The sequence below is a fragment of the Balaenoptera musculus genome, chromosome 3 (assembly GCF_009873245.2).
Source record: "Balaenoptera musculus isolate JJ_BM4_2016_0621 chromosome 3, mBalMus1.pri.v3, whole genome shotgun sequence".
Lineage (NCBI taxonomy): Eukaryota > Metazoa > Chordata > Mammalia > Artiodactyla > Balaenopteridae > Balaenoptera > Balaenoptera musculus.
This window is the reverse complement of record NC_045787.1, coordinates 150781699-150808507: the sequence shown is the minus strand read 5'-3', so window position 1 is coordinate 150808507 and position 26809 is coordinate 150781699. Positions and strand designations below refer to the sequence as shown.

The 26809-nt window shown below is 48.9% G+C and overlaps 1 protein-coding gene across 11 annotated transcripts in view; it reads left to right on the top strand.

Moving 5' to 3' along the window:
• FAM193B (family with sequence similarity 193 member B) overlaps window positions 1-26809 on the top strand; it is a 31452-nt gene that overhangs the window by 3739 nt on the left and 904 nt on the right. For 3 of the 11 annotated variants that reach the window (XM_036845590.1, XM_036845591.1, XM_036845593.1), the window contains 9 exons: window positions 2795-2855; window positions 10315-10557; window positions 11376-11607; window positions 12815-13202; window positions 15885-16086; window positions 17000-17239; window positions 23302-24325; window positions 24475-24550; window positions 25404-25501. In XM_036845590.1, coding sequence (XP_036701485.1) covers window positions 10444-10557; window positions 11376-11607; window positions 12815-13202; window positions 15885-16086; window positions 17000-17239; window positions 23302-24325; window positions 24475-24550; window positions 25404-25500 — 2373 coding nt within the window. In that variant the 5' untranslated portion in view covers window positions 2795-2855; window positions 10315-10443 and the 3' untranslated portion in view covers window position 25501. Of the gene's footprint in view, window positions 1-2794; window positions 2856-10314; window positions 10558-11375; window positions 11608-12814; window positions 13203-15884; window positions 16087-16999; window positions 17240-23301; window positions 24326-24474; window positions 24551-25403; window positions 25502-26809 lie in introns of those variants that run through there. The other 8 variants (XM_036845584.1, XM_036845592.1, XM_036845585.1 and 5 more) reach the window with 7 other exon arrangements.

Here is a 26809-nt window from a genome sequence, read left to right as displayed (position 1 = left end):
TCAGCTTGTAGTCCAGGTGCACACTCAGTAAACCCCCAGGAGACTTGCTAGACTGTAAACTGGCATTTATTTGGTGGGGGTTGAGCTCATCCTGCCCTTCCCATTTCTCATCTCTACAGCATCACCTGGGACTTTGCCCAGCCTAGTTTAAAGGAACTGTAGAGACCTGGCTCCCCCACTGCTCAGAGTTAAACCTGCTCCCTCATGGGACTGGAGTAGATGATCAGCCAGTATCTTTATTAAAATCATCTCATTATGTTTAATCCACTCAGCAAGTATTAACGATCTCTGTGCCAAGGCCTTTATTTGGGGCACACAGATGAATGAGATAATCCCTATACCCTGAGACTTCCCCCTTAAAATCACTGCCCACCCAGCCATTTTCATTGCAGTTAGGAAGAAATGGTACTGAGGAGAGATCCTTGTCACCTCTGGTTCTTTGTAAGCCAGTAGAGATTCACTATATAGAAATGCCAAAAGTCTTTTTAAGATGAAGACTTACCTACTAAGATTTTAAAATTTTAAGTTTCCAGACTTCCCTGGTGGTCCAGTGGTTAAGATTCCGAGCTTCCAATGCAGGGGGCATGGGTTCATTCCTGGTCAGGGAACTAAGATCCCACATACCATGTGGTACAGCGCAAAAAAAAAAAAAAAAAAGTAATTAAAATTTTAAATTTCCTTAAAATGTCCCAGAGCTATAAGCTAAATAAATGATATCAGATGTACTATTAAGATCCTAACATCTTTACTTACTAAACCTAGAATTTTTGAGAGCATGGGCTATGTTTTAATTTATTTTTGGTGTATTTATTACGCATGGTCCTATGTGTTCAATGAATGGCTGTTAAACTAAATTATAATAAAAGAAATGTTAGGTTTCTAGCACTTTGTTCTTATCTGCCCGCACTGCTAGGCCAGGCTGGCAGTCACTCATTCATTCAGGCACATTGCACACACACCATAACCCAGCCTTCCTCTCACCTGACCTGGCGTTCATTTATTCTACCAACACTAATGGACACCTGATCTGTGCCAGGCCCTGGGCTAGCTGGGAATGCAGAAGTGAATCAGACATGGTCCCTGCCCACAGGGGCTCGTGGTCTAAAGAACATGCATATAATAATTGCAGTCAGGCTAAAAGAGCATCACTTCCTCTGAGGTGAGTCAAATCCTAGATCCTAGTACACGCCTTTAGAAGTATTTCAGCCTTTTGGGTTTTTTTTTTATGTATAAAATGACAGTGATGCTGGGCTCACACTAGGGTTTAGCAAGTACTGCATGTCAAGCACTGAGCACAAGTGGTAGCTGTGATTATTATAGATGCTTTGTTCTGAGGATGCACAGACGTGCTAGCCTAGAAAAAGCTTCTCAGAGCTGAGGCTTCAAGGTCAAGTAGAAGGTCCTCCAGAGAAGGTGAGAAAAAGTGTCTAACCAAAGCAAACAGCATAGACAAAGACCCAGAGTCCAGAACTGCCCAGCTCATGGAGAGTGGTGAGAGGTCTGGCTGGAGAGTTTCGCAGGTTCTTGAAAACCAAGAGGTTTGGGCTTTATCCTGTAGGCAATGAGGAATCAATGAAAGGTTTTAAGTAGGAAAGTGAATGTGATGTGCTTCATTAAATTCTCTCTGATAGCATGGAAGTAATTCTCAGTGGGAGAGGCAGCTGTGATTGCTTGATTCTACCTCTCCCTCACCCCAGCCTAACTAATAATCAGATCCTTTGTGCTTTGCTGGACCCTATCCCAAACCTAGAGTCTTTAGGTCTGGAGCCCAGGATCTGTTGTTATTAAATTGCCCCAGGTGATTCTGATGTGTGGCTGGGTCTGGGAATTGCTGAACTGAGGGTGCCATGGGGATCTTTGTGGAGGCCTAGGCTATTCTTTAAAGAATGGGGCTTCCTGGGGGAGGAGAGAGCTTTTCCATAAGCAGGAGAAGAAACAGCCTTAGTTTTTTAAAAAGCAAACTTTTCCCAGTTCTCCAGTTGTTGCCCATATTATCCAACTGCTAATCTTTCTTCGTGTATCGAAACACATGCTGCCACCTCTACTGAATGATTGGGATGCAGTGATTCATGAGACACAGGCCCTGCCCTTGAAAAGCTGTCTTCTGTGGAGAAGACAGATTTTAATAATCAGGATACACGTGATAAGCTCTCTACAAGAGACATGTAAAAAAGTGTTAGGGCATCCCAGAGCAAAGCACAGTTTATTTTGCCTGTGGACTTAGGAGAATGTAACACCCAAATTGAGCCTAAAAAGGAAGAGGCAGAGGGAACAGTATGAGTGAAGATGTGAGTGCTTATGTATTGGAGAAAGGGAATGGATATTGTGGAAAGGAGTGGTTAATGGTTCTTCGTGGCAGAATACGCAGAGCAGAGAAGGACTGAGGAGAGGCATGCTTGTGTCCCGGGAAAGGCCCAGTGTTTGCACCCTTCAGTTCTGTGCCCATGTTCCCACCCTCATCCTTCAGACTCTAGGTGGATGAACATGGTGCAGTCCTATAGGCCACCTGTCCTTTATTTCCTACCCAAGGCTCTTAGCTATCCAGATCCCTTTGTGGTTTCCCCCTCCATTCTGAAGTGAATAGATATGGGGAAACTAAGGCAGAAAGAAGGGCCCGGAAATATTGAAGGTTCTTATTAGGAAGTTGCAGCAAGAGAATGTGGGCTGAGGGGTGGGGGGGTGGGGGTCAAAGAGACCTTGAAGGTCACCTGTCTAGTCTTCTGTCCTGTGCTTCAAGTAATAACTTTGGATTGGGCAAGTCTCACTTAGTAAGTTTCCCTGTCATTTCTTCCAGGACAGAAGAGGAAAGAAACTAACGGGTATTGAGCACCTACTGTGTGCCAGGCCCAGGCCAGGTACTTTATATAATTTATTTCCTTCTGTCCTCACAACTCTGTGAAGTATGGTTTTATTCTCATTTCATAAATGAGGAAATTGAGGCTCAAAGAAATTCAGTAATAATCCAAGATCATACTGAAAATGGCAGAACTGGGATTTGAACTCACAACAGTCTGTCTCCAAAGTTCATACTCTTCCACCCATGAGAACTCTGTGTTGCCATTACAGAGTAGTCGGTAATAAGGTTTGCCCAAGGTTCCAGGTAAATAAGAAGCAGCTTAGGCCTTCCTGTTGCTGATTGCACCCAGGAGGCAGGTTTGACAGATGAACTAGCCTTGGTGGGTAGAGGGCCCCTGGGGTCAGAAAGACTCACTGCGCTATCCTTGACTCAGCTTGTACAACCAAAGAGAATTCTCCACAAAGTGGCTTTATGTTGTGAAACTACTGTCTTACCTCCTGGAAGGACCTGAGCCAACAGCCTGAGTGGGAGTTTGGGTGAAAGCTCCAGGGCACTGAGGTTGTATCAGCTCCCTAAGAATTAACTACACCTCTGATGGCCAGCAGTAGAATGGTCTGAGATTCTTAGCACTGATGCCCTCCCATTAGTGGCCTGGAGTGACGCAGCCATGTGTTTTCAACATGGTATGTCGGGAAAGGGGCTGTTTGGCTGTGTTTTAGTTTCTATCCTTTGTGTAGAGCAGCTGAGACATGAGCCAGATGGGCTTTAAGGATTCGTTCATTTATTCAATGAATGCCTACTATGTGCCGGGCCCAAGCCAAGCCTAGTTCCTGGACACACTTAAATGGCTGCAGTCTACTCCCTGCCCCCAAAGAGCTCCCATTCTACCAGGATTTGGAGTAGGCAGAGGATATGTCTGTGGCACAATGTGATAGGTGCTATACGGAAATAATTCTACTCAGCCTGGTCCAGCAAAAGCTTCAACGACCTTTGACCAAGATTTTAGGGGATAAGTAGGAATTTCCTGAGGAGTAAAGCTGAAGTGCTGGGGTTTGAAGGGGCAAGGTGTATCTGAGGAACAGTATGAGTAGAACCTATGGCTCTCAGGTGTTAAGCGTGGAAATGGAGTATGGAGAGGTCAGCTGGGGCCGAGTTATAAATGCCAGGGGCCAAAGGGTGCCATGGTAGCGAGCTCCACCGGAAAGGAGCCTAGAGATCAAAGAGAGACCAAGGTAGGAAAGAGGAGGTAAAGGAAAGAGATCCTCAAACTGGATAGGTATGTGAGAAGGCACATAATAAGCTTATATTAAGTAGAGAAGCCCAGTGTCCTAATCAGTTTTTAATTTATGTATTATTTTGTTTATTAATTATAATTGTATGTTATTTTAATATGTGTTCCTGCCTGATTCTCCAAAATGAATATGAGGCATCCTGGGAGTCTGGGAGCACTGACAGCCCCGTGCATGAACCTGCCTGGTTTATGCATGTGTTCTTAAGGCAGGAACTCTATGGTTCCCAGCACCTAGCACAATGGTTGGCACCAGGTAGGGGCCCTGAGAATGTCTGTTGAATGAGGGAATGAATGGGTGAATGGAAGAGTGAGTGGTAATGACTGAGCTGATAAGTTTTTCTAGGCTGGGGATTAATCATTTTCTCTGCTTTTGGAAGGGAATTTTAACTGTTGTCCTCTGCCTGCCTCAGTGACAAGGAGGCTTTTGGAGTTGGGTGACTTGAGAGTAGAGTGCTCTACTGGGCCACTTCAGAATAGAATTTGGAAACTGTTGCAAGGCTGCTGGCTAGATACAGCATGTGTCCTGGGGGAATCCTCTCAAACATACACAAACTCTTGGGAGTAAAAAGAATCCATGAAAGGAATGAGAGCAGGTTTGGTTCTGGAAATTAGATCCAGCTTCAAGAGCAGTCCTTGACAGCCATCTGGCCTAGTGACACATAATTCCCAAGTTGTGGCCAGAAAGTCTGAAGTGCAAAATTTACTCATGCCCCCAGAAAGCTATCCAGATATGCCATGAACTGCTATATGGTTGTTAATAATCACTATTGCTTATAGTGCACCCACTGGGTGACAGGCACTGTTAGATGCTTTACATCAGCAGTTCTCAAAGTGTTTGGTCTTGGGACCCTTTTACATTCCTAAAAAATTTTGAGGACCTGAAAGAGCTTTTGTTGGTTAAACTATTGATATTTACCAAATTAAGTATTAAAGCTGAGAAAGTTTAAAAATATTTAGTTACTAATTCATTGCAGAATAACAATATTAAACCTATCACATTAACCTAAATAACAACTTTAAATAAAAAATAACAATTTTCCAAAAAAATTAGTGAGAAAAATGGTCTTGTTTTCACTTTTGCAAATTTATGTCTGCCTTAATAGAAAGAAGTTAGATTCTCATATATGCTTCTGTATTCAATCTGTTGCAATACATTATTTTGATTGAAGTATTTAAAAAAAAAATCCAACCTCACACAGATACGTAGTTGGAAAGAGAAAAGTATTTTGATAGCCTTTCCAGATGATTGTTTGTATTCTTCTTTGCAGTATGGAATCTGAGACAATATCAGTAAAGTCTTTATACTCATTTACATTAAAATCTGTTGGTTCACCTAACACTTTGAGTGGACTTTATACCAGTGCATGATTCTGTAACATTATGCTTTGATCATTTGGAAAGTAGGTTCACAGAGTTACGTATATCTTCCAAATGTTTTCCTGTTTCATTTTATAATATCAAAAGATAACATTTGTTAATATCACCATCAATGTCATCATAAAGTCCTTAAGTATTGGGAAGCTGTCTAGCTCATTGTTGTAGATACAACTTTTCCAAAATTCTAATTTTCTCCTAAAACTTGAATTTTATCATTGACCATAAATACAGAGTTGTTTTCCTTGAAGTGACAGGCTCGTTTTGGTCATTTTTTGAGAAAATGTCTGCCAATAACCCAAGTTTGAATAACCGTAGTTTGTCAGTCAGTCATTCTTTGAAGTAAAAATGGTGTTCCATGAAAAAATTGGCTTCCCCTTTCTTTGATTTTATCTCTTTTTTCACAGGAAAAACTAGAATGTCTTAGCATAATGCTTCTCAGACAAAGACAGAAAAGTCTTGGGCCTGGTCAGGTGAGGGAGCAGGTACTGGTTTTAATGGCTGCACATGTCAGCCTCCTGGGCTGGGAGTGGCCACAGTCTAGGGTTCCCCTGGCTCATTGACTGCTCTGGGGATGTGCGTGCTACAACACCGATCCCCTGTGTGAGTAACCCCACACTGTCCAGAGATTTGGGGTTTGCTCAGAGAATGAAGCAGAATTATCTTGGAGCTTTTCTGAGCAGATCCCAAATCTAGAGAACCACTAGAACCTTCCCTTTCTCTCCTCCATGTTTTACCTAAGGCTAGACCGGAATCTGGAGAGGCTCTGAATTTAAACTGAGGTAAGAAGGAATAAGTAGCTGTTGCCCAGGGTTGCTGGATTTAAGAATCAGTTCCATCAGCCTTTGTGATGAAGAAACATGGTTGGAATTTTCATTCATTCGATAAACATTTATTGATTATGTTATTCATGTGGGAATCCTGTGCCAGGTGCTAAAAAGTACAGCTTGAGAACAGCTAGTTGAAAGCCTGAATTGACTACAGGGGATAAGAAGTCATGATTGCCAGGAATTTGGAAAATGGCAGGAGATTGCAGTCAAAGGGAACTGTGAACCAAGAGCTTTTCTCTGCCAAAGCAAAAATTTGAAAAATCTGGTAGTATTAACTGTATATAATATCTCCAGGGATTGGAATTCCCACAACCCTCTGGCAATTAAAGTAGAGATGAAAATGTCAGAGGGAAAAGTCCCCAGGCTCCACTGGGAGTTTTACCCAGGGGCAGGCACCAAAGATTAGAGTTAAGACAGCTTTGAGGGTGGCCCCCAGAACTACCTGGGCCTAGAAAGAAAGAATCTAGTATACCAAACTCAAGACAGTGGATAAGCTAGTTTCCAGTGTAGACTTATTAAGAACAGACCAGCCAAGGGGCCTAGATAATAGATTGAATACCTCCTGAATGGATCCCTTGAGCTAAGTGCTTTGCATCTCTAATGTCACTTAATCCTCTGGGCAACCTTATGCAATGTAGGTGGTATATGCCTGCTTCAGATTGTACTTAATTAGCTTTCCAGGCCCTGTGTTTCTTCCTTTAACTAGAAAGACAGCCTGCCCTGTAAATTCACTTCCATTGATGGCTATTCTTATTTATCATGTGTACCATTTTGGCTCTAGGGAAAGTCATGTTATTTCCATGAATGTGGAATCTCATTGTAATCCCCAAGGAATGCAATCTTCCACTCTTCCACACTTGAGATTGGAACCATTTGGGTGGAGGTCCAGGGTGGGGAGATGGCCTTTTTCTGTGGGAAACAGTAATTTCAAGCAATGTCTCACCAAACTGCCTGCCAGCTGTATTGCCATGGGGACACTTAACAAATCTGATTTAGCCACTATGTGCCCAGCTGAGCCTGTGCCCTGTGCTGTACTGTGAGGGATACAGACAAGAATCAGATCTGGTACTTGCCTTCTAAGAGCACAGTCTAGTAGAAGGGACAGATAAATAAGTTAAGTGGAAGGCACAGATGTTGTAACAAAGGCACAATGTGCTGTGGGGATATGGGAAGGAGAGGTGAATTATAAGAGGGAATCTCTAGGAAAGCTTGGGTGAGATTGGACCTAAGCTGGGCCTTATTTAAGCCTTGCCCTTCTACTTATTGGTAAATGTGGGGAGGAAGGGGGTTTTAGGCAGAGGATCCCCTTTAGCAAAGGCATGACATAGGAGAGTACAGGAAGTATTTGGGGGACTTAAGGAATGACTTCATGGAGTGAGGACAGATTAAGATGCCTAAAAATCACCTTCAGTTCATTGCATGTGAGAGACTCTTGCTTTCTCTTAAAATACAGTGACTGTATATTCTATATTTTCAATCGTAATCCTGATTTTAAATACTGTTTCCCGTTGCCCCCATCATGTTCATAATTAGTGCCATATGTTGAGCAACATATATGCCTGGCACTAGGTGCTTTATCACAATGCTCACAGCCAACTCTGCAAGTCAGGACTTAATCCCATTTTATAGTTGGAGAGACGTAGAATAAGTAGAACTTGCCCAGCATTATACAGCTGGTAAGTGATGGAGGCCCAGGATTAATGCCAAAGCGAGTGTTGTTTCTACTACACCCCAGCACCTCCCACAAGTACTCTGGCACTAAGTACAGTCACATTGATTACATATTTAACTTATAAGAATTCTGTTTTCACTTTTAAAAGAAAACAAAAAATCACTTATTACACCTTGTCATTTACATTATACATTTGAATTCTTGGTTGTACCTACAAAACCATATATACTGTATTTACAGGCTATATAAAAAATTTCAAGAATAATTTTACTCATACAAGATTTTCATCTTATGTAATAACTATAGAACCTAACACTGAAATGAAATGAAACTCCATTGTAGTAAAATTACACATCCTGGTGTTTGCCTTAAAAATACGGTCACTTTTCTCACAGGGAAAGGGACTTGGGCATTGACTTCACCTCCTCCTTCTGGAGTTACTGTGGCATTTTGTAGCTATGGAAAGTTTCCTGGGTACACATCTCAGAAAGGCTTCCCTTGCCGTAACTTATCTGAACACCATCCTTCTCCATCAGCCTTCCACCCTTTCCATGAGATACTCATCAGCAATGGGTTCTAGAAACCTACATTCTTTCGCAGCTGCCATTAAGCAGCTGACTTGCTCACTGAAATGTCCCCTTGGCACAGACTGTTTAGGCAGCATCTCACATGAGTTCCATATGTAAGATTCCTTTCTTTCTCTCTCTCTCTGGTACTCTTTTCCAAGGTCCTTGTACTTCCGTAAATGTTTCAGTATGCTCCTGGTACTGCTGTTTGATTCCTTTCTTTTTCTAGAAACCAGGGACCCAGGTCAGTGTAATTGTAACATTACAGATTTAAGGATACCCTGATGCCAACTTATTGTGAGAAGGTGATTTTATTCGAAAAAGATGATGCCATTTATTTTATTGGTAGGATGAAAATGATACCCTTATTAATGCCTTTGCTTAGGCTTCTGCAAATACCTGTTACCTAGTGGTGGGTAAGTTTGGAAGGTATATCAGTTAACTACTGCGTGTAACAAACCACCCCAAAACTTAGTGGCTTAAAACAATACTATTTATTATTTGTCATGAGTCTCTGGGTTGACTGGGTGTTTCTGCTGATCGGGGCCTACTTGGCTGATCTCAGCTGTGCTCACTCGTGTATCTGATCTGCTGGCCAGTCAGCTGGGAAGACTCAGTTTTCCCCACATGTCTCTCACATCCCTTCAGCAGCTAGCCTGGTCATGCTTACATGGCATGGCAGGGGTGCGAGAGCGAGCAAGACCAGCCATGCAAGGAGGCAAGTAGAAATGCATACACACTTTTCAAGCTTATGCTGGCAGCATGTTTGCTAACATCCCGTTGGCTGAAGAAAGTGACATGACTGTCAGAGTGAGAAGGGACTATAGTACAAAGTTGCAGGATATAGGAAAGCCATTAATTGGGGTCATTAGACACAATCAGTCTCCCAGTCAGTACCCCTCAATGTGACAGAAAACCTATAGACTTATATTTCTGGGTGAAGTTTGTCCTAGAAGGGAAAAAAAAAATCCAAATAATAATTACTGTGTACTGGGACCATGCTATCAGCACGCACAGGGCTAGGCACTTTCCCTATCTAGGCACCAACCCTCACAACAACTCTGCAAGGTAGGTAGGAAATCAGAGCTCAGGAAGTTCAATAACTTGCTCAAGGTCACCCAGCTAATTTGTGGTCAGGGAAGGATTAGAATGCGTGTCAGTCTGACCCCCAAAGCCCAGGGTTTTTTCACCATACCTTACTGCCTCTCAGAAGCACCAGGGTTTGCCTTACCCTCCAACTCAGTTTTCAGCTGAGTTGATACTCTTTGACTGGCTCCTCCAAAATGCTGCTCTGATCCTAATGGAAGTGTGCAGCTCTTCAGGAAACCTACATGTTCCCCCAAACTGCGTTAACATTTTTTCTTTCAGGTGGGGATTGGTCTATAGACTTCACAGACACCCAAGGATTGTGGCGTCTCCCAGACATGCCAGAGAAGGAAGGGCCATCTTCTCATTAACGTTCAAGATTTGGGGACATCGGGGCATTAGGGCATTTGAGCATGAGCTTTGGAGTCACCCTCACTAGGGTTCAAATCCTAGTTCACTCACTAACTCTATAACCTTGGGCAACTTATTTAACTTCTTGAAATCTGTTTCTTCTTTTAAAAAAAAGAGAAGAATGGTAACACCTAGTTTGCAGAGCTGTTACAAGGACTAAAATTAGGTAAATAAAGTGCCTAACCCAGTGCCTGGCACGTAATAAGTGACGTCATTAGTATTGTTAATATTATTTCTAAGCAGAGCCCTTCCCCTTCTGGGAAACCCTGTTTCTGTCTGTTGGACAGGTTCCCCCCACCTCCAGCCAGTCTGTGCAGACTTGCTGCCTGCTGTGTCACCGGGAACGCAAAGGCTGGGAAGAAGGCCCTTCCCAAAATGGACTGGTGTTGCAGGGTGAGAAGCTGCCCCCTGACTTCATGCCAAAGCTCGTCAAGAATCTCCTAGGCGAGATGCCTCTATGGGTCTGCCAGAGTTGCCGAAAGAGCATGGAGGAAGATGAAAGGCAGACAGGTCGAGAACATGCAGTGGCGGTAGGTAACCGCTGAGAAGGGGTCCCTGAATGCAGGAGCGCTGCCTGCCCAAAGAAGTCAGGCTGCTGAGCCGTTGCTGCCTTGTCCTCTCAGGTGGCTCTCCTCAGGCAGCACCTACGCCCAGGTGCCAAGAGGCTGCTGGGCTGCATCCACACAGCATTAGCAGCTTGGGTTCACATTTGGGGGAAGAAAAGAGAGGTTTCAGGCAGCCCACCAGCCCCTGAGGACAGTTCACAGTGTGAGGGCCGGCTCAGATGTACTGGTAGATTGAGATCCTGACCCTTCCCTGTGACTGTGCTGCCTTCAGCTCTCTGGCAGCTCAAAAGCCAACCAATATGATATGGAGGGCAAAGGTCAGTTTGAGGGTCTGCAATGTGCCTCCATTAGAAGGCTTCCAAGATGCCTAGGAGCTGTCTAAGTGCCATCTCCTGAATCACAGAGGTCGGACTTCTCGTTTCTTATTCCCTCCAGCCCCTCTCTTTTACCCAGAATCAGTTCAGCTTCGGGACTCCTAATTTAAAGACTGTTCCTCTCCTTGCCAGCTCTCAGGACTCCCCAAAGGCCCACAGTTGACAGGCAGTCTCTGCCATTACCAGAATCTCTCTCATCATATCCACATACTTCACTGGGAGCACCACAGCCCCTCTTGGCAAAGGCCTGGCCCGCATTTGCCCTTGCACCTTTAGTTGTGGGAATTGTGCTTTGGCCATGGCATGGGGGCCTGGAGGAGGAGGTGTCCCTGGGGAAGCTGAGGCAGCAGAGGGTTAGCTCTGATGTTTCCTCTTTTACCATGAACCTTTTTCTTCCCCCTTCCCCAGATCTCCTTGTCACACACATCCTGCAAATCGCAGTCTTGTGGGGGTGACTCTCATTCCTCTTCGTCCTCCTCTTCATCGTCCTCATCCTCGTCCTCCTCCTGCCATGGGAACTCAGGGGACTGGGATCCCAGCTCGTTCCTGTCAGCACATAAGCTCTCGGGCCTCTGGAACTCCCCGCACTCCAGTGGGGCCGTGCCAGGCAGCTCGCTCGGGAGTCCTCCTTCCATCCCTGGTGAGTCTCCAAGCTCGGAAGACAGCCAGGCCCCGTAAGTGGAGAGAGCTCTGTTTTCCTAACCGCTTTGTTCAAACAAATCAGAAGATCGGTTATTAAAATATTGAGCTGGCCGAAGAGTTCGTTTGGGTTTTTCCATAACATCTTGTGGAAAAACCTAAACAAATTCTTTTGGCCAACCCAATAAGTAAAAGTGGAGCTGTTCTGGTGGAAGCCAAGCAGGGAATCTAGCCCTTGACTGTCTTGGTGGGAATCCTTTCCCCAGGACTGGCTCTGATAGCTGTTCCCATTGGATCCAAGAGGGGACCTGGTAAGCACTGGCTGGACAGAAAGTGAAGTCTGGAAGGGCCTTTAGGGAATTAGGAATCAGATCACCTGACTCCTGCAGCAGCACAGAGGGCCTGGGTGCCTCCTTTTCTCCATCTAGGGGATGGGTGCTTTTATAAAAGCACTGCACTTCCATCCACAAGAGATTGGCAGTGTGAGCTGCCTTGATTATTAGCCAGTTTTGCAGCTGTGTAAGCCTTTTTTAGACCCTGAGATAACGCTTAGTGACCCAAAGAAAAAATCTTGGGTTTTTGATGTACTGTGTAAATATGTATTACTGTCTGCTTCTAAATGGAGGACCTGAATTCTTCAAAGGGGTGCTGCCCCCAGAATTGTGAGTTGAGTAATGCGTAATTCCAGTTATTTTGGTGCATAAGCCAGAGAGAGTCATCAAAGCCTTTTCCCACTTGTCCTCTGAAATCTGGGGCCAGCCGGGAGTCTGGCATACCCTGGCTGCCTCAGTCCACGTGGCCCAGAGGCAGAGCCTCAACTTGCTGCTCCACTGGCTTCTGTAGATCCTGCCCTGGGCCTGAGGAATGCCTGTTGACAGGCAGGTCCTAAAGAGGCACTGAGAGACAGAAGATGTATCCCCTGTTTATGCCAGCAGAGGTGTTGTGGCCTTGCATGGGGCTGGCATTCCTGGTGCCTTCTCTCTCAGGCCTGGGCTTCAGCCTGTCCAGCTGCTGCCTGAAGAGAAATCTCTTCAGCCCAAGGTACTGCTGGGCTTTTCCGAAAGCTCACAAGTCCAGCATGCTGAAAGGCTGTGCCCAGGCATGTTCCCTCTGGTCGCAGTAAGCAGGATGCTGCAGCAATGAGCCGTTGGGCTTCCTTCCCAAGATCTGGGCTCCCACTGACACCTCTTTCCCCCATCCGCCCACAGGTGAGGTTTTCCCCATCTCGGAGCACCACCGGCACTCAGACCTCACTGCTCCACCTAACAGCCCCACCGGCCACCACCCCCAACCAGCGCTGCTGATCCCATCTCACCCTGGATCCTTTGGCTCACCACCCCACCCGCACCTGCTGCCCACCACCCCGGCAGCACCTTTCCCTGCCCAGGTTTCAGAATGCCCTATTGCCGTGGCTGCTGCCCCCCACACCCCAGGGCCATGTCAGAGCCCCCACCTTCCCTCCACTAGCATGCCGCTCCTGAAGATGCCTCCACCATTCTCGGGTTGCAGCCACCCCTGTAGTGGGCATTGCAGCGGGCACTGCAGCGGGCCCCTCCTCCCACCACCCAGCTCTCAGCAGCTCACTAGCACTCACAGGTAAGTGAGTGGCGCAAAGAGCAAACTCCCTGACAGCTTGAACTTAAGAGTTTTGGGAAACTTTGCAAAGGGTACCTTTGGGATAGAAATTAAAGGGTAGACTGTGTTTATGTTTTTTCCATAATTCAATTATAAAAGAAATATGTGTTTATTATTTAAAAACTTGGAAAAATTTAGAAATGTATAAAAATTTAAAATATATAAAAGAAGAAAATAATTCCTGGCAACCTAAACTTTAACACTCCAGTACATTTTCTTCTTGATGTTCTTTTTTTTTTTTTTTTTTTTAAATATTTATTTATTTGGCTTCACTGGGTCTTAATTGCAGCATGCGAGATCTTTAGCTGCGGCATGCAGGGTCTTTAGTTGCGGCATGCGAACTCTTAGTTGTGGCATGTGGGATCTAGTTCCCTGACCAGGGATCGAACCCAGGCCCCCTGCGTTGGGAGTGCTGAGTCTTAGCTACTGGACCACTAAGGAAGTCCTGTGATGTTTCTATATATAAATAATATATATAAATAACAAAACGAGGTCCACATTCTATATATTTTTGTGTAGTTATTTTTTAACATTATACCATGATCATTTCCTCAGTTAAAATTCTTCAGAAAACTTTTCAGTGGCCACATAATGTCTTATTGTACAGCTCTAGCATAGTTTATCATTCCCCTATTCCTGGATATTTAGGCATTTCTAGTTTTTAACTGTTTATAGACTAGGCTGTAATAAGCATCCTTGCACACAAATCTGTTTGAGTCAGGAGTTCTTTTCTTAAGATAGATTCCTAGAAGTAACTCTTAAGTACTGAGAAAGTTTATATTAATATAATGAAAGATACAATTTTTTGGAGAAGATAGATTTATCTTTTTATATTGTAAGTCACATGTGTGTGATTTTTGGCCACGCCTGGCGGCATGTGGGATCTTAGTTCCCTGACCAGGGATCGAACCCAGAACCCATGCCGCCTGTAGTGGAAGCTCGGGGTCTTAAGCACAGGATCTTAAGCACAGGACCGCCAGGGAAGTCCTCTAAGCACCTTGATAATGATTCCTTCCCCATGGAACCTCCCTCACCTTCTCCCATCTCAGAAGGTAAGAAAGGCACCAGGGTATGGGGGTTGTCAGTTTTTATAGGGGTGGGTAATTTCATAGGCTAATGAGTGGGAGGAGTGTTCCAGCTCTTTTGGGAAGGGGCGGAATTTCCAGGAATTGGGCCACAGCCCACTTTTTGATCCTTTTGGTCCATCTTGGAACTGTTATGGTGCCTGTTGGTGTGTCATTTAGCTTGCTGATGTGTTACAGTAAGCATATACAGAGGCTCAAGGTCTAGTGGAAGTTGACTTGTGTGCCATCTTGGACCCATTTGATTCTAATCAGTTTATGCCATGTCCTTGGGCTGTGTCATTCTTTCAAAGGCTTCGCCCTGCCCCCTTCCCTCCTGTTTCACTCCCTGCTCAGAGATTTTACTCCCATATTCTTATGGGAAGCAGAAGGGCGGTGGTCTGTCTTCTGTAACCGCTTCAAGGCTGAGTAGGAGTGTTGACCCACCCCTGCTCCTTGCCCCACCCTTCCTCCTGCCTCCCTTGGCCCTAGCCCTGGGGCACTCCTACTGCTGATAGCCAACCCAGGGCTCTGACTCTTCTGGCTCCAATTCTGGGACCTTGCAGGCCTGTCTCTTCCTTACCCTGGGAAAATAGTCTATATTACAGGATGCTTCCAGAAATCCAGAGGCAAAGCAGTGCAGTGAGAGAGCGTGAGCTGTGTACACAGACTGAGTCCTAGCTGATCCTTGGGCAAAGCAGTGAAGCACTCTGAGCCTTGGCCTCCTCCACTGCAATGTGGGGATGGCAGCACCTATTTTGCAGGATTTGGGGAAATATTAGAAATATTATTAGAAATAATATGCTGTATACAGTATCTGGCGCAAGTAGTAGCTCTTAGAGTCTGTGGCCCACAAGGCACATTTGCTTTCTTAACTTCAAGGCCCCATGGCTAAGGCAGCTCTGTCCAGTGATTCAGACTCAATCATAAGGACCTTAGAGGGAATTCCCTGGTGGTCCAGTGGTTAGGACTCGGCACTTCCACTGCCAGGGTCCCAGGTTCAGTCCCTGGTCAGGGAACTAAGATCCCACAAGCTGCGTGGCATGGCCAAAAACAAACAAAATAGGGAAAAAAGGACCTTAGTAAAAGGACATTGACCTCCTTTGGATGTTCCAGGGAGCCATCAGTCCACTAATCTGTTCAGACACGTATTTACTGAGCACCTACTGTGTACAAGGTTGTTATGCTACACACTGGGACCCAAAAATAGAAGTGGCATAGTCCCTATTCTTGAGGAATACACACTCTGGTCTGAAAGACAGGTGGGTAAACAGACCATCGCTATAAAGCATGATAGTAGGATAGAAGTACACCTGGCGTCCTCAGAGTCCAGGAGGCTCACATGGTAGGCGTGGGCAGGGGAGGCACAGGGAGCCTTTCCAGAATAACGCCATTGAGCTGGGCCCTGAGGGACAGTGAGAGTGTTTGCCCTGTTCTTGTGAGGCTCTGATTTAGTCTGACTGCCTTGGCCTTTGTGGGATGAGGCAGATGAAGGTGATGGTGGGGATGCTGCCTGGGCTCCTCGTGGCCTGCTCCTGCCCTGCCCTTCCTCACCTTTGGGCCTGTCTTTCTCCCCCATCAGCAGGGACCCTGGGTGCAAGGGGCACAAGTTTACCCATAGTGGCCTGACCTGCCAGCTGCCCCAGCCCTGCGAGGCAGACGAGGGGCTGGGCGAGGAAGAGGACAGCAGCTCAGAGCGTAGCTCCTGCACCTCATCCTCCACCCACCAGAGAGATGGGAAGTTCTGTGACTGCTGCTACTGTGAGTTCTTCGGCCACAATGCGGTGAGTGAGCCCTGCCCAGGCCAGAGCGGGCTTGTGGCCAGCCAAGGGGAGCCAGAGGAGCACCCTGCTCTCCCCGAGGCCCCCTTGCTCATGGGGCTAATAATTGCGCTTGGACCCTGTGAGTCCTCACACCAGCGTCCACTCGCTTGATCCTCACAGCACATTGGTGAGGTAGAGATTTCTTAACATTTTGCTGCTTTTGCTCTTCTCATGGTTTCTCTTAAGATTCACTTTTTTTCCTTAGGCAAAAAGAAAGGAGGTGGCAGAGGAAAGCTATGATTCTGATGAGTATGTATACGTGTGTAATCACAGAGAAGTGAAGGCTCGTGCACGATGAAGGCAGAGTGGAAGCAAAGGCTCTCAGTCCCCAGTGTGAGAGCCAGCCGAGGGACAGGTAGTGAACACAGATGGTGCCAGGGAGGAGGCTCAGAGCAGAGTACATGCTGTCTCTGGACGGGGAGAAAGCAGTTCAGAAGTCTCATAAGGTGAAGAGGAAAGGGCTGCTGGCTAAGGGAGAGCAGTTGAGGACAGAAGAAATGAAAGTAATTACATTGCTGGTCACCTTTGAGCTAGCGGTTGTTATCCTCATTTTAGAGATGACAAACTTGAGGCTCACAAAGACTCAGTGAACCTGCCCAAGGTCATACAGCTTCTGAGTGACAAAGCCTGGGCTCAAACCTGCTTTCCTGGCTCCCAAGTCAGTGTGCTCCCAACACTGCTGCGTACCTCTCACTCCCTCCACCCACCAGTGCCTTGGCTCCGGGCCTGGCTGAGGGTGAAGCCATTTGGTCTTAGTGGCTGTGGTAGAAAGAACAGTTGTCTCGCTTCTCACCACATGTTTGGTGCCAGCGGGTGGGAGTGCTACGGGCTTCCCAGGCCCAGGGTGTAACGTCAGCACCTCCCCCTCCCCCAGCCACCCGCTGCCCCGACGAGTCGGAATTATACCGAGATCCGAGAGAAGCTCCGCTCAAGGCTGACCAGGCGGAAAGAGGAGCTGCCCATGAAGGGGGGCGCCCTGGGCGGGATCCCTGGGGAGCCCGCCGTGGACCACCGAGATGTGGATGAGCTGCTGGAATTCATCAACAGCACGGAGCCCAAAGTCCCCAACAGCGCCAGGGCCGCCAAGCGGGCCCGGCACAAACTGAAAAAGAAGGTGGGTGTGGCGGGAGCCCAGCTCTACCACCTCTTCTCCCCGAGGAATCCCTCGCCCCAACCCCCAGGACTTTTGGGGCATGAATGGTGCTGGCGGCTCTCTGCTCTGGGAAGGTCTGAATAAGTTTGGGAGGCATCAGGGTGAGGGAGCCTGGGGGCCAGTGATTGGAGGAAAAACAAGTCATAGCGTCAGAAGCGGCTTGCTGGATTCCTCAAAGCCCAGGATTTGCCTCAGTCAGGTATTCATTCCGCAAACACTTCTGCAAATACTGGGAGCTAAAATATGATGCAGTTAAGTTCTCACCCTGGAGAAACTCAGTCCAGTGGAGAGACTGACACAAAACTGGACAAGCACGTTAGTGTGTGACAAGTGCTGGGATGAGGGAAGCCCCCCGTCCTGCCTGGGCATGCTGGAAATGGCTGTACCACGAGGCTGCCTTGGGAGCTGAGTCGTGGGGAGTGAGTACAGATTCATCAGGAGGGCCCTCCTGGCAGCGGCAATAGCACATCCACAGCACCTTTGTGAAGCCAGAGCTCAAACCCAAGAGAGGCAGGAGAGAGAGTGGAGGTGAGGGAAGGGCCTCGTGGGCCCTGCTTAAGGGCTTTGACTTGATCCTACAGCTGTGGGGGCGGGGTGGGGGGGTCGCTGGAGGGCTTTAATCACAGAATGCACTTGCCAGATCTGCATCCCAAGATGACCGTGTGGCAGTATGGAAGGTAGCCTGGAGGGGTGATAGTCCAGGCTCGAGAACCAAGACCAGGGGAGAGATGATTGATAGTGGGCCTGGAGCAAGAGAGATGGGTTTTTCAGAGGAGGCAGGTGATCTGATTGCAGGACAAGGAGATGACGGAGTCAGGGATTATCTCCCAGGTGTTTGCTAGGGTGACTGTCAGGATGGCATACCTTTAATGAGCAAGGGTGGAATTGGCAGAAGACTGGAAATTCAGTTGGGACACGGTGACTCGGAGATTCTCATGAGACGTCCAAGTGGAGATGGAGGTGTGGGGCTGGGAGTTGCTGGCATGGGGATGTAATTGAAGCCATGGGAATGACCCAGCCTGAGGGCTGAGTGAGCTCCTCCCCGAAGGCTGAGGATAGAACCAGGGGAGCTATTCCTGGGCAGCCCTGCTGCCAGGCGAGCACCAGAGTTTGATGGCTCATCCCCTGCCACCTCATTACCTCTTGGCCTGCCTGCCCTCAGCTTTGTCTGCACAGTGCCACACTCAGGAGCTCAGCCGAAGAGAATGGGTTTGACAACTAGCTAGCTCCAGGTCCTGGGTGGTCAAACAGCCCTGGTGCTCTGGAAAGCAGCAGTGATTCTCCATCTTTTTCCAAACCACAGGACAAACCAGGACCCCTTCCCTGCAGCCTGAAGTAGTAAACCAAAGGGTCCCACCACTGCCTTCAGAAAATGGTCAGCATTTTTCTGTCTCCTAGCCAGCGTTGCCTGGCCAGAAGTGTGCAGTGGGCAGCAGTGGTCTCTTTGGCCTTTCCTGGCCTCCCAAGGCAGTGGTTCCCAGTTAGGTCCCAGCAAGCACACTTCACATTTCCCAGGCCTGGTGTGCTTTTCATAAATCGCTATGCCTGGATATCCTTTCTCCTTCATGTCTGCCCCCTCCTTTTCCTTCTGAAAACCTCCTCCCAAGCCCAATTCATATGTTTCCTTCTTTGCAGTCTTCCTCAGGTAACACCTTACGCTGTGCTACGGCTGCACCTCGCACATCTCTCTAGTCTGCCTTTTATCATTCTCTACTCACTCGTTCAGAAACTTCCTGCACAGCTACTGTCTGCCCTGCCCAGCCTAGAGGCCAAGATACAACACAGAAGCGGGTAGTTCTGATGTCCTGTAACTAGCGATCATGGTCACTATCTGTTTATACATCAACCTCCTCCCCGGTATCCCTCCTCCACCTCCCAGACTTAACTGCAGTTCACCAAAAACACAGCTTCCACAAGAACCATCCACCCACTACCCACCTGGGGAGACAGGTAAAGCTGGGTATTTTTCTGCTCCCTCATCAATTTCCGGACCATGACTCTCTCTCTTTCATGTCCTAACCCTTGCTGCTTTGAAACCAACCCCTGGCTGTGTCATCTACAACCTCCCACCACCACTCTTCATCCACTGAAAACTGTCACCTGTCCTTCTTCTCTTACCTTGACCATCATTCATTCACTCTCCTACCAGTCCTTAGTTCCTTGCCCTGTTGCCCTTCCTTTACACCCGCTCAGAAGAACCACAGTCCTGGGTTCGACCCAAGCCTGCCTCTCCCCTTCTACACCTTGAGGAAGGCACTGGATCGAATCTATCTGTGGCACCCAGGCCGAGTGGTCTCCCGTGTGCCTGAGCCCCCACTTTGCTGCTCTCTAGTCTTCTGGCTCCTCGTCACTTCCATTCTCCCCAGTCCCTTTGTCAGACCTCCATTCTGCTCCAACTGCCAGGCTCTCCCCACCCCCACCTTATTTTTTGGCAGGATAACCTTACTGTTTCAACAAGGATTAAAAGCCAAGTGGACAGGCACTCTTTCAGTGTCTTACCACCCCACCTGCAGACTTCCTTCTTGTCATGAGGGAAGAGTTAGCCCTTTTCCTACCTAAGGCCTGTGCAGTCCTTCCTGCCTCCTCAGTCTAACACCAACTTCCTGCTGTGTGGCTCCAGCCTCTCTGGGCTGTTTCCCGTCAGCAGTTCACTGTGCCCAGTACTCTCTTTTTTTGAAAGCAGACTGTCCTTTGAGCATACAACCTCACACCACCCCAGTCTCTTTCCTCATCACAGAAAGACGTCATCTGCATTTACTCTGCAATTGTCAGCTCACCGCTCCACAGAGCCACCAATGAGTTCTTTGTTGCCAAATCATTCTCTCCTGTTCCATCTTCTTTTCCACTAGGCAACATCTCACACTTTGTTTGTTCTCCTTTTCAAACACTGTTTTCTTTGGCTCCTCCAACTCAGCCAAGTGGGGTGGGGAAAGGGCACTGGGGAGGCCACATTCTCCACATTTCTCACTTTTTCTCTGCCTTCTGTCCTGTCTCCTTTGTGAGTGCCTCTTCCTCTGCCTGGCCCTCCCCCTTGAGGACAGGTCCTTGGGAAACAGCCATCTAGATAGTGTTGCCTCCCAGGTCATTATGTCCACCTATTTCCTCCCTGTGCTTCATGGTGACATCTCCTGCTGCTGCTGGGCACCTCCTCACAGATGTCCCGCAGGTACCCAAACTCAGCATATCCCAAACTGAGCTTGTCATCTTTGTCCAAAGAGCCCGCTCTTCCTTCTCCGTTGTCTGTCTAGTTAACGGCACTACCATCCACCCAGTTGCCTGAACCAGAACCCCAGGTGCCATCCTGGGAGGACTACATCATGGTGATGGAGAGCAGCGGGCCTTGGAATTGGACCCCAGTTTGAAACCTGGCTCTGCCATACTTGCTGTATGACCTTGGGCAAATCACTTAACTTCTAAGCCTCAGTTTCTTCCTCTATAAAATGAGAATAACCATAGAACCTAATTCAAGGCTTTTGCGAGAATAAAATGGAGTGATGCACAGAAAGGTTGGGCAGAGTGAACGCTTCGTCAGTGTAGCTGCTGCAACAGCAGTAGTGGTTGTCGATGTTGATTTCATGACTCGTCTCATTCTCTCTCCCCACCCGTAACCAAGAGTCCTGGCTGTGCTACCTCCCAAGGAGCTCACACCCTATTGCCACTGCTTAAAAAGCCTTCAGTGGCTGAACATTGCCCTTAGGGTCAAATCCAGGCTCAAGCATGTCCTGCAGGGCTCTTGAGGATCCAGCCCCTGCTTAGCTTTCCAGCTTCATCTCTCAGTCTGCCCCTCTGGCCTTCCTGCCCACTCCCCCCAACCAGAAGAAATCTGTGCTCCAGCTGTCCCTCTGAATGTTTGCATTCCCTAAATATTTCGCCTGTTCCCATTTCCCAGCCTTTCTACTTCCTCTTGTCTAGAAAGTGCTTGTCTCACACTTCCCAGGATAATCCTGTTCACCCTTCAGTGCTCAGGAGATACTACCTTCTCTGGCAACCACGTCCTGATGGCCCAGTCTGCGTTCCCAGAGCACTCTGTGCTTTTTTCCCTGTACCTCTTGTCACTGGCACTCAGAATTAAACAGCCTGTTTTCATGTCTGTCTCCCCTGGCAGATTCAAGTCAGTGAGCAGAGACTGTCTCACTCATGGCTGAATTCCCAGTGCCTCATAGAGTCACAAGTCAAAGAATGAATGTCAAAGGAAAAACACAACTTCTGAAGATCACCCCTGGGTGTGCTTTCCTGACTCTGCCTCTTAATTAGCATGTAATCTTGGGCCAGTTCCTTATTCTTTCCAAAGTCGAGTTTCCTCATCTGTAAATTGAGGATAACGACACAGCAAGGGCAGTTGTGAGGATTAAGTGAGACAACATGGGGAAGTACCAGGCTCATGGTACATAGCAGAAAATGCGTGGATCTGTGCTTTCTCCTTCTCTCACTACCAAATTATATATGATTCCACGTCACTCCCTCTACACCAGTAGTTTTCAGTCTTTTGTAGAGAGCAAAACTCTTTTCTGCAATTGAAATCTTCCATGGAACCTCAATTCCTAACAAATAAAAGCAAAGCTGTTCTAGTGCAGAGGAGGAGCAGAGTGAAGGGCCTTCCAGTTCTTTGTCCATCCCCATGGCCTCAGAGCTCTGTAGCATTGAACTCCACGGCACACAGCTGCTCTAGACTGTTTCTCTTCCTCGCCTGAGTACCACATTGCCAAGGCAAAGCCTTATTAGTGCCCAGGGAAAGGGGCACACACCCACTCAGGTGTCCTCATAGTGACCCTCTGACATATATAGGTTGGCAGTTTTTCTCCCAAATTTACAAATGGAGATTTTAAGCTTCAGGGAGAGTAAGTGATTTGTCCAAGGTCCCACAGTTGTGGTCCTAGTCAGCTGTGGAGCTAGTATTTTAAAAAGATGAGAGAATAAATAAATGTATGCCCACTGGGGCACAGGGTCACCCTCTTTAAGTTGACATTGAGGTGGTCGCAAGACCTCTTTTCTCGCTTTACTCATCCTGTTTCTCCCTCTCCATTCCCAAATCAGCTGGAAATAGGTGAAATGGTGAAATCATCTGGCCCCCTAGCACACCACTACCACCTTGTTCCTGTTGGCTTTTGACAACTGTCTCCCATCTCCCTCTAAAGGCCTCCTTAACCTGCTGGTGCCTTGAGGTTAGGCAGAGGGGTGGGCTGACTCAGAGCCCACAGACTTGTTTTCATTCTCCAGATCTGACTCTGTCAATGCTGAGTGGCAGGGTCCAGCCTTCCTCAGCCTCCTGGTCCTCACCTGGGCAAAGGGGCTGCTTTTACATCTTGCTGTGGGGGCCCCATGTGGCTGTGTCTTGTATGCCACTGGGCATGCTTTAGGCATGGCCTTGATTGCCTGAGGCCAACTAAGCACCGAGTGGCCTTCCTATGGGAACTTGGCCCTCTCCAATAGCCTCCCTTATGGGGCATCAGGAGGGCACACACATTCCCAGCCACCCAGAGCAGTCTGATCTACCATGGCAGTCTCACAGCCCCACATCTTCCTTCTTGAAAGACCTACCTGATGTCATGGCTTTTTTTCCCCTACCACCTGCAGAATTGGAGAGAATGCCTCTGTAGCAGCCATCTTCCTTAATGCACCCCCACGTTGGTCTTCGCTCCAGAATTATTGTCCCCATTTTGCAGATGAGTCCACTGAGACTCAGCAAGTGAATGAATTGCTTAAGCTTATGCCTGGGAGGCAGATCCTATCCCTTTTGAGTCCTAGCTGCCTTAGCCTTTTTAGGCCCTAGAACTGATACTGGGGCCCTGGATGAACAAGATGCAAAAACCCTACCCTCTGTGGGTATAACTGTCTCCATCCCCAGGACATGTACCTATCTGATTGCATTTCATCCTCATTACTGCAGGGTGAGCAGGCCGGGATTGCCAGGCCCTGCCTCTAGCCAGTTAGTGGCAAAACTGGGCCAGAGGCAGACGTGTCAGGTGTCGCATTGTGCCTGGCAGCTGCCAAGGCCCTGCGGAAACTGCCTCTTGTATTGGCAGGAAAAGGAGAAGGCCCAGTTGGCAGCAGAAGCTCTAAAGCAGGCAAATCGTAGTGTTTCTGGAAGCCGGGAGCTGAGGCCTGCCAGGGAGAGGCTCTTGGAGTGGCCCGATCGGGAGCTGGATCGGGTCAACAGCTTTCTGAGCAGCCGTCTACAGGAGATCAAGAACACTGTCAAGGACTCCATCCGCGCCAGCTTCAGTGTGTGTGAGCTCAGCATGAACAGCAATGGCTTCACTAAAGAGGGGGCTGCTGAGCCAGAGCCTCAGAGTCTAGCCCCCTCAAACCTCAATGGCTCCTCAGAGCAACGGCCTGACATTAACCTTGACCTGTCCCCTTTGACTTTGGGCTCCCCTCAGAACCATATGTTACACGCTCCAGGCGAGCCAGCCCCACCATGGGCAGAAATGAGAAGTCTCCACCCACCATGGACAGAGGTGAGGGGCCCCCCTCCTGGTATCATCCCTGAGAACGGGCTAGTGAGGAGACTCAACACCGTGCCCAACCTGTCCCGGGTGATCTGGGTCAAGACACCCAAGCCAGGTAACCCTAGCTCTGAGGAGCTAAGTGTAAAGGAGGTCCCTGGTTGCAAGCAGGAGCTGCCTGAGCCTGTGGCCTCAGGTGGCAAGCCACGGAAGGGCAAGAGACAGGGCAGTCAGGCCAAGAAGAGCAAGGTGAGCCCAGCTCCCCAGTCCCCAGCCTGCCTTGAGACTCCCAGTGCCAAGGGCCAGACCCCCAGCCCCAAGCAGCCAAGCAAGGCCCCAGAGCCTCCCAGAGTGGACAGCTGTGCCAAGGCTGGAGAAGGGAGCCAGGGAACCCAACCAGGACCATTCTGGGCTAGCAGCCCCAAAGCTGACAAGGAGAAGGGCAGCTCCTGGCAAAACTGGCCAGGTGAAGCCAAGGCACGGCCTCTGGAGCAGGAGTCTATGCAGCCCCCAGGCCCAGCAAGGCCACAGAGCTTGCCACAGGGCAAGGCCCGCAGCCGCCGGAGCCGCAACAAGCAGGAGAAGTCAGCCTCCTCCTTGGGTGAGTGCACCAGGAACTGAGTGGCTGACCCCCCACCCAGCCAGGCCATGGGGTGGAGGGTAGTCCTCACATGTGAGCAGCATTGCCCCAAAAGCATGACCCAGACGCCTGGCGGTGAGCACTGAGCCCTCCTGGCTGTGTCTTCCTAGACGATGTGTTCCTGCCCAAGGACATGGATGGGGTGGAGATGGATGAGACTGACCGGGAGGTGGAGTATTTCAAGAGGTAGGTGTGAGGCTGCCTGCTCTCCCGCTCACGGTGGACTCCAGGGCCCCCCCCACCCCCACACACACACACTCAAGCCTCTCAGAAAGGCCTCACCCTTAGCCATGTGCCCTTGGAGGGAGAGCTTGTCCAGCCCCTCCAGGCCCTCTCCCACCAGCCTATCTGCTGGGACACAGGTAGCCAGGATGATTTGGCAGGACAGGTCATCTGGGAAGGTGCAAGGGACAGGGAGCAGGAGGCATGTCAGGCCCCAAGAACGAGGGCTTTCTCCAGTTTTATTCACCTGCACTTCCTCTGCTCTGCCTGGGATGAGTTTTGGGGGCAAAGGCAAATCAAACACAGTCCATCTAGGTGGGGAGAGAGAGCCATAAACATACAATCCAGTGATAAGTGCTGGCCGAGGAGTAAGGGCATGGGGCTAGGGCCTAGGAATGGCCAAGCTGAAGGGTGGGGTGGCCAGGGCAGCCCTCCCAAAAAAGGCGGTAACCAGGCTGAAACCTGAGGAATAGGAATGAGTGGGCCAAGTAAAACGAAAAGAGTTTGAGGGCAGAAGAAACACATCATCCTTGAAGGAACAGAAGGCATCTCAGTATAGCTAGAGTAAAATACAGGGTGAGGAGGGAGGCTGTATCCTAAGGCAGTGTCACTCTCTTTACACATTGTCCCCTGGGCCTGTGGGCATCTCATCCAGGAAGCCCCATACTGCTAGACCCCAACACCTGGGAGCCAGAGGGGTTGTGCAGAGCTGACCTGGTTTCTTTAGTGACCATGATACACAGGTCTAGAAGAGGGTCCAGTGGGGAGAGGAGGGAACCTCTGATTGTGGTTCTCTGGCATCTCCCGAACCTAACAGGTTCTGTTTGGATTCTGCAAAGCAAACGCGTCAGAAAGTTGCCGTGAACTGGACCAACTTCAGCCTCAAGAAAACCACTCCCAGCACAGCTCAGTGAGGTATAGAGACTCCCCTCAAGTGTTGCATGCACCCCCTCATCCCATGCTGTGCCACCTTTTGTGCCCCTGCTAGGCCATTTCATGCTCTGGGGCACAGAGAGTTGGTCTAGGTGCTCGGCCGGCCACATCTCTTCTCCTGAGAGCTCTCCTGCTTGTGTTCCTGAACGGCCCTTCCAGCCCTGCCATCTCCTGGGGTGTCACTGCCAGGCCTCTACTTCCCTCACCAGCTGCCTCCCAAAGTGTCCAGGAGGCCATGGGCCTCAGAGAGCTGCTCCCACGCCTGACATTATCAGCCTGAGGGTTGAATCTCATTTGCCTGGCCTGGCTTCTTCATGCAGGCTACCAAGGTGCTTCCCAGTTGAAGCCATGTGAAAAGGACCCAGCCCCAAGGGAACAGGGACAGGGCAGCCATGCTAAACCAAGGCCTTGGAGGTCATTTAGGCATAGAGGAATAGGTGGGCCCTCTTCCCCAAACAGGACAGATTCCATGAGGAAATTGATAGTGAAACTGCCTCCTGGAAGAAGAGCCTGGCCCACAGCTGGGCTCTGGCCTCCTCTCCCAGTCACCTGCAAGGGTCCTTTTGTCTGAAATATTGACATATCAGATGATGTTCCAGGCTGAAAACTGAGAAGGCAGTGGTGGGCTGGGAACCAAGGGCAAAAGAGATGGCTGGCTGGCAGGCCTTGGTCCTGGACTTGGGGCTTAATGGCTGTGCAGTGCCATGGTTCACCCTAAGATGCGTCCCTGGGGTCAGGCCTTTTCTGGCTGGCAACCACACAGCTGCCTTCAAGGCAACAGGAAGCTGGGGCAAGTGGGCCGAGCTCAGGGACCCCCCAGGAGGATGTCCTCACCTGTCCTCTTCCTCCTCTTTCCAGTGCCAGGGAAACAGACTTCCTGGACCCTGGGCTGAGTCCCCGAGTCCCCTTTTGGGTCAGGATCCCCCCACCCTTGACACTGACCTCAGCTTCCCAGGGGCAGCCTTCAGGGCTGGGCTCCCTGTGGCACCTTTGTACTACCCCAGAGTCAGGACTGTCCTCAGACTCACCTCATCCCCTCTGCTCTGTGGGCCTGGGCATCCTGATCCTTTGCCAGATTGATACATCCATGCCCCCAGGAGCTTCTGCTAGGGCTGGGTTGCCCTCCTGCCTTTCTTCACCACCTCCACAAGAACCAGGAGCTACAAGGACTCCAGGCATCTTCATCTGTTGCCCTTCATGAGAGAAAACGGGTCACACCTCCTCCCACAGCCCAATGCCCCTGTCATCTAGGAAACCTCATCCAGCCATAATCTTCTCCCACTCCCTCTT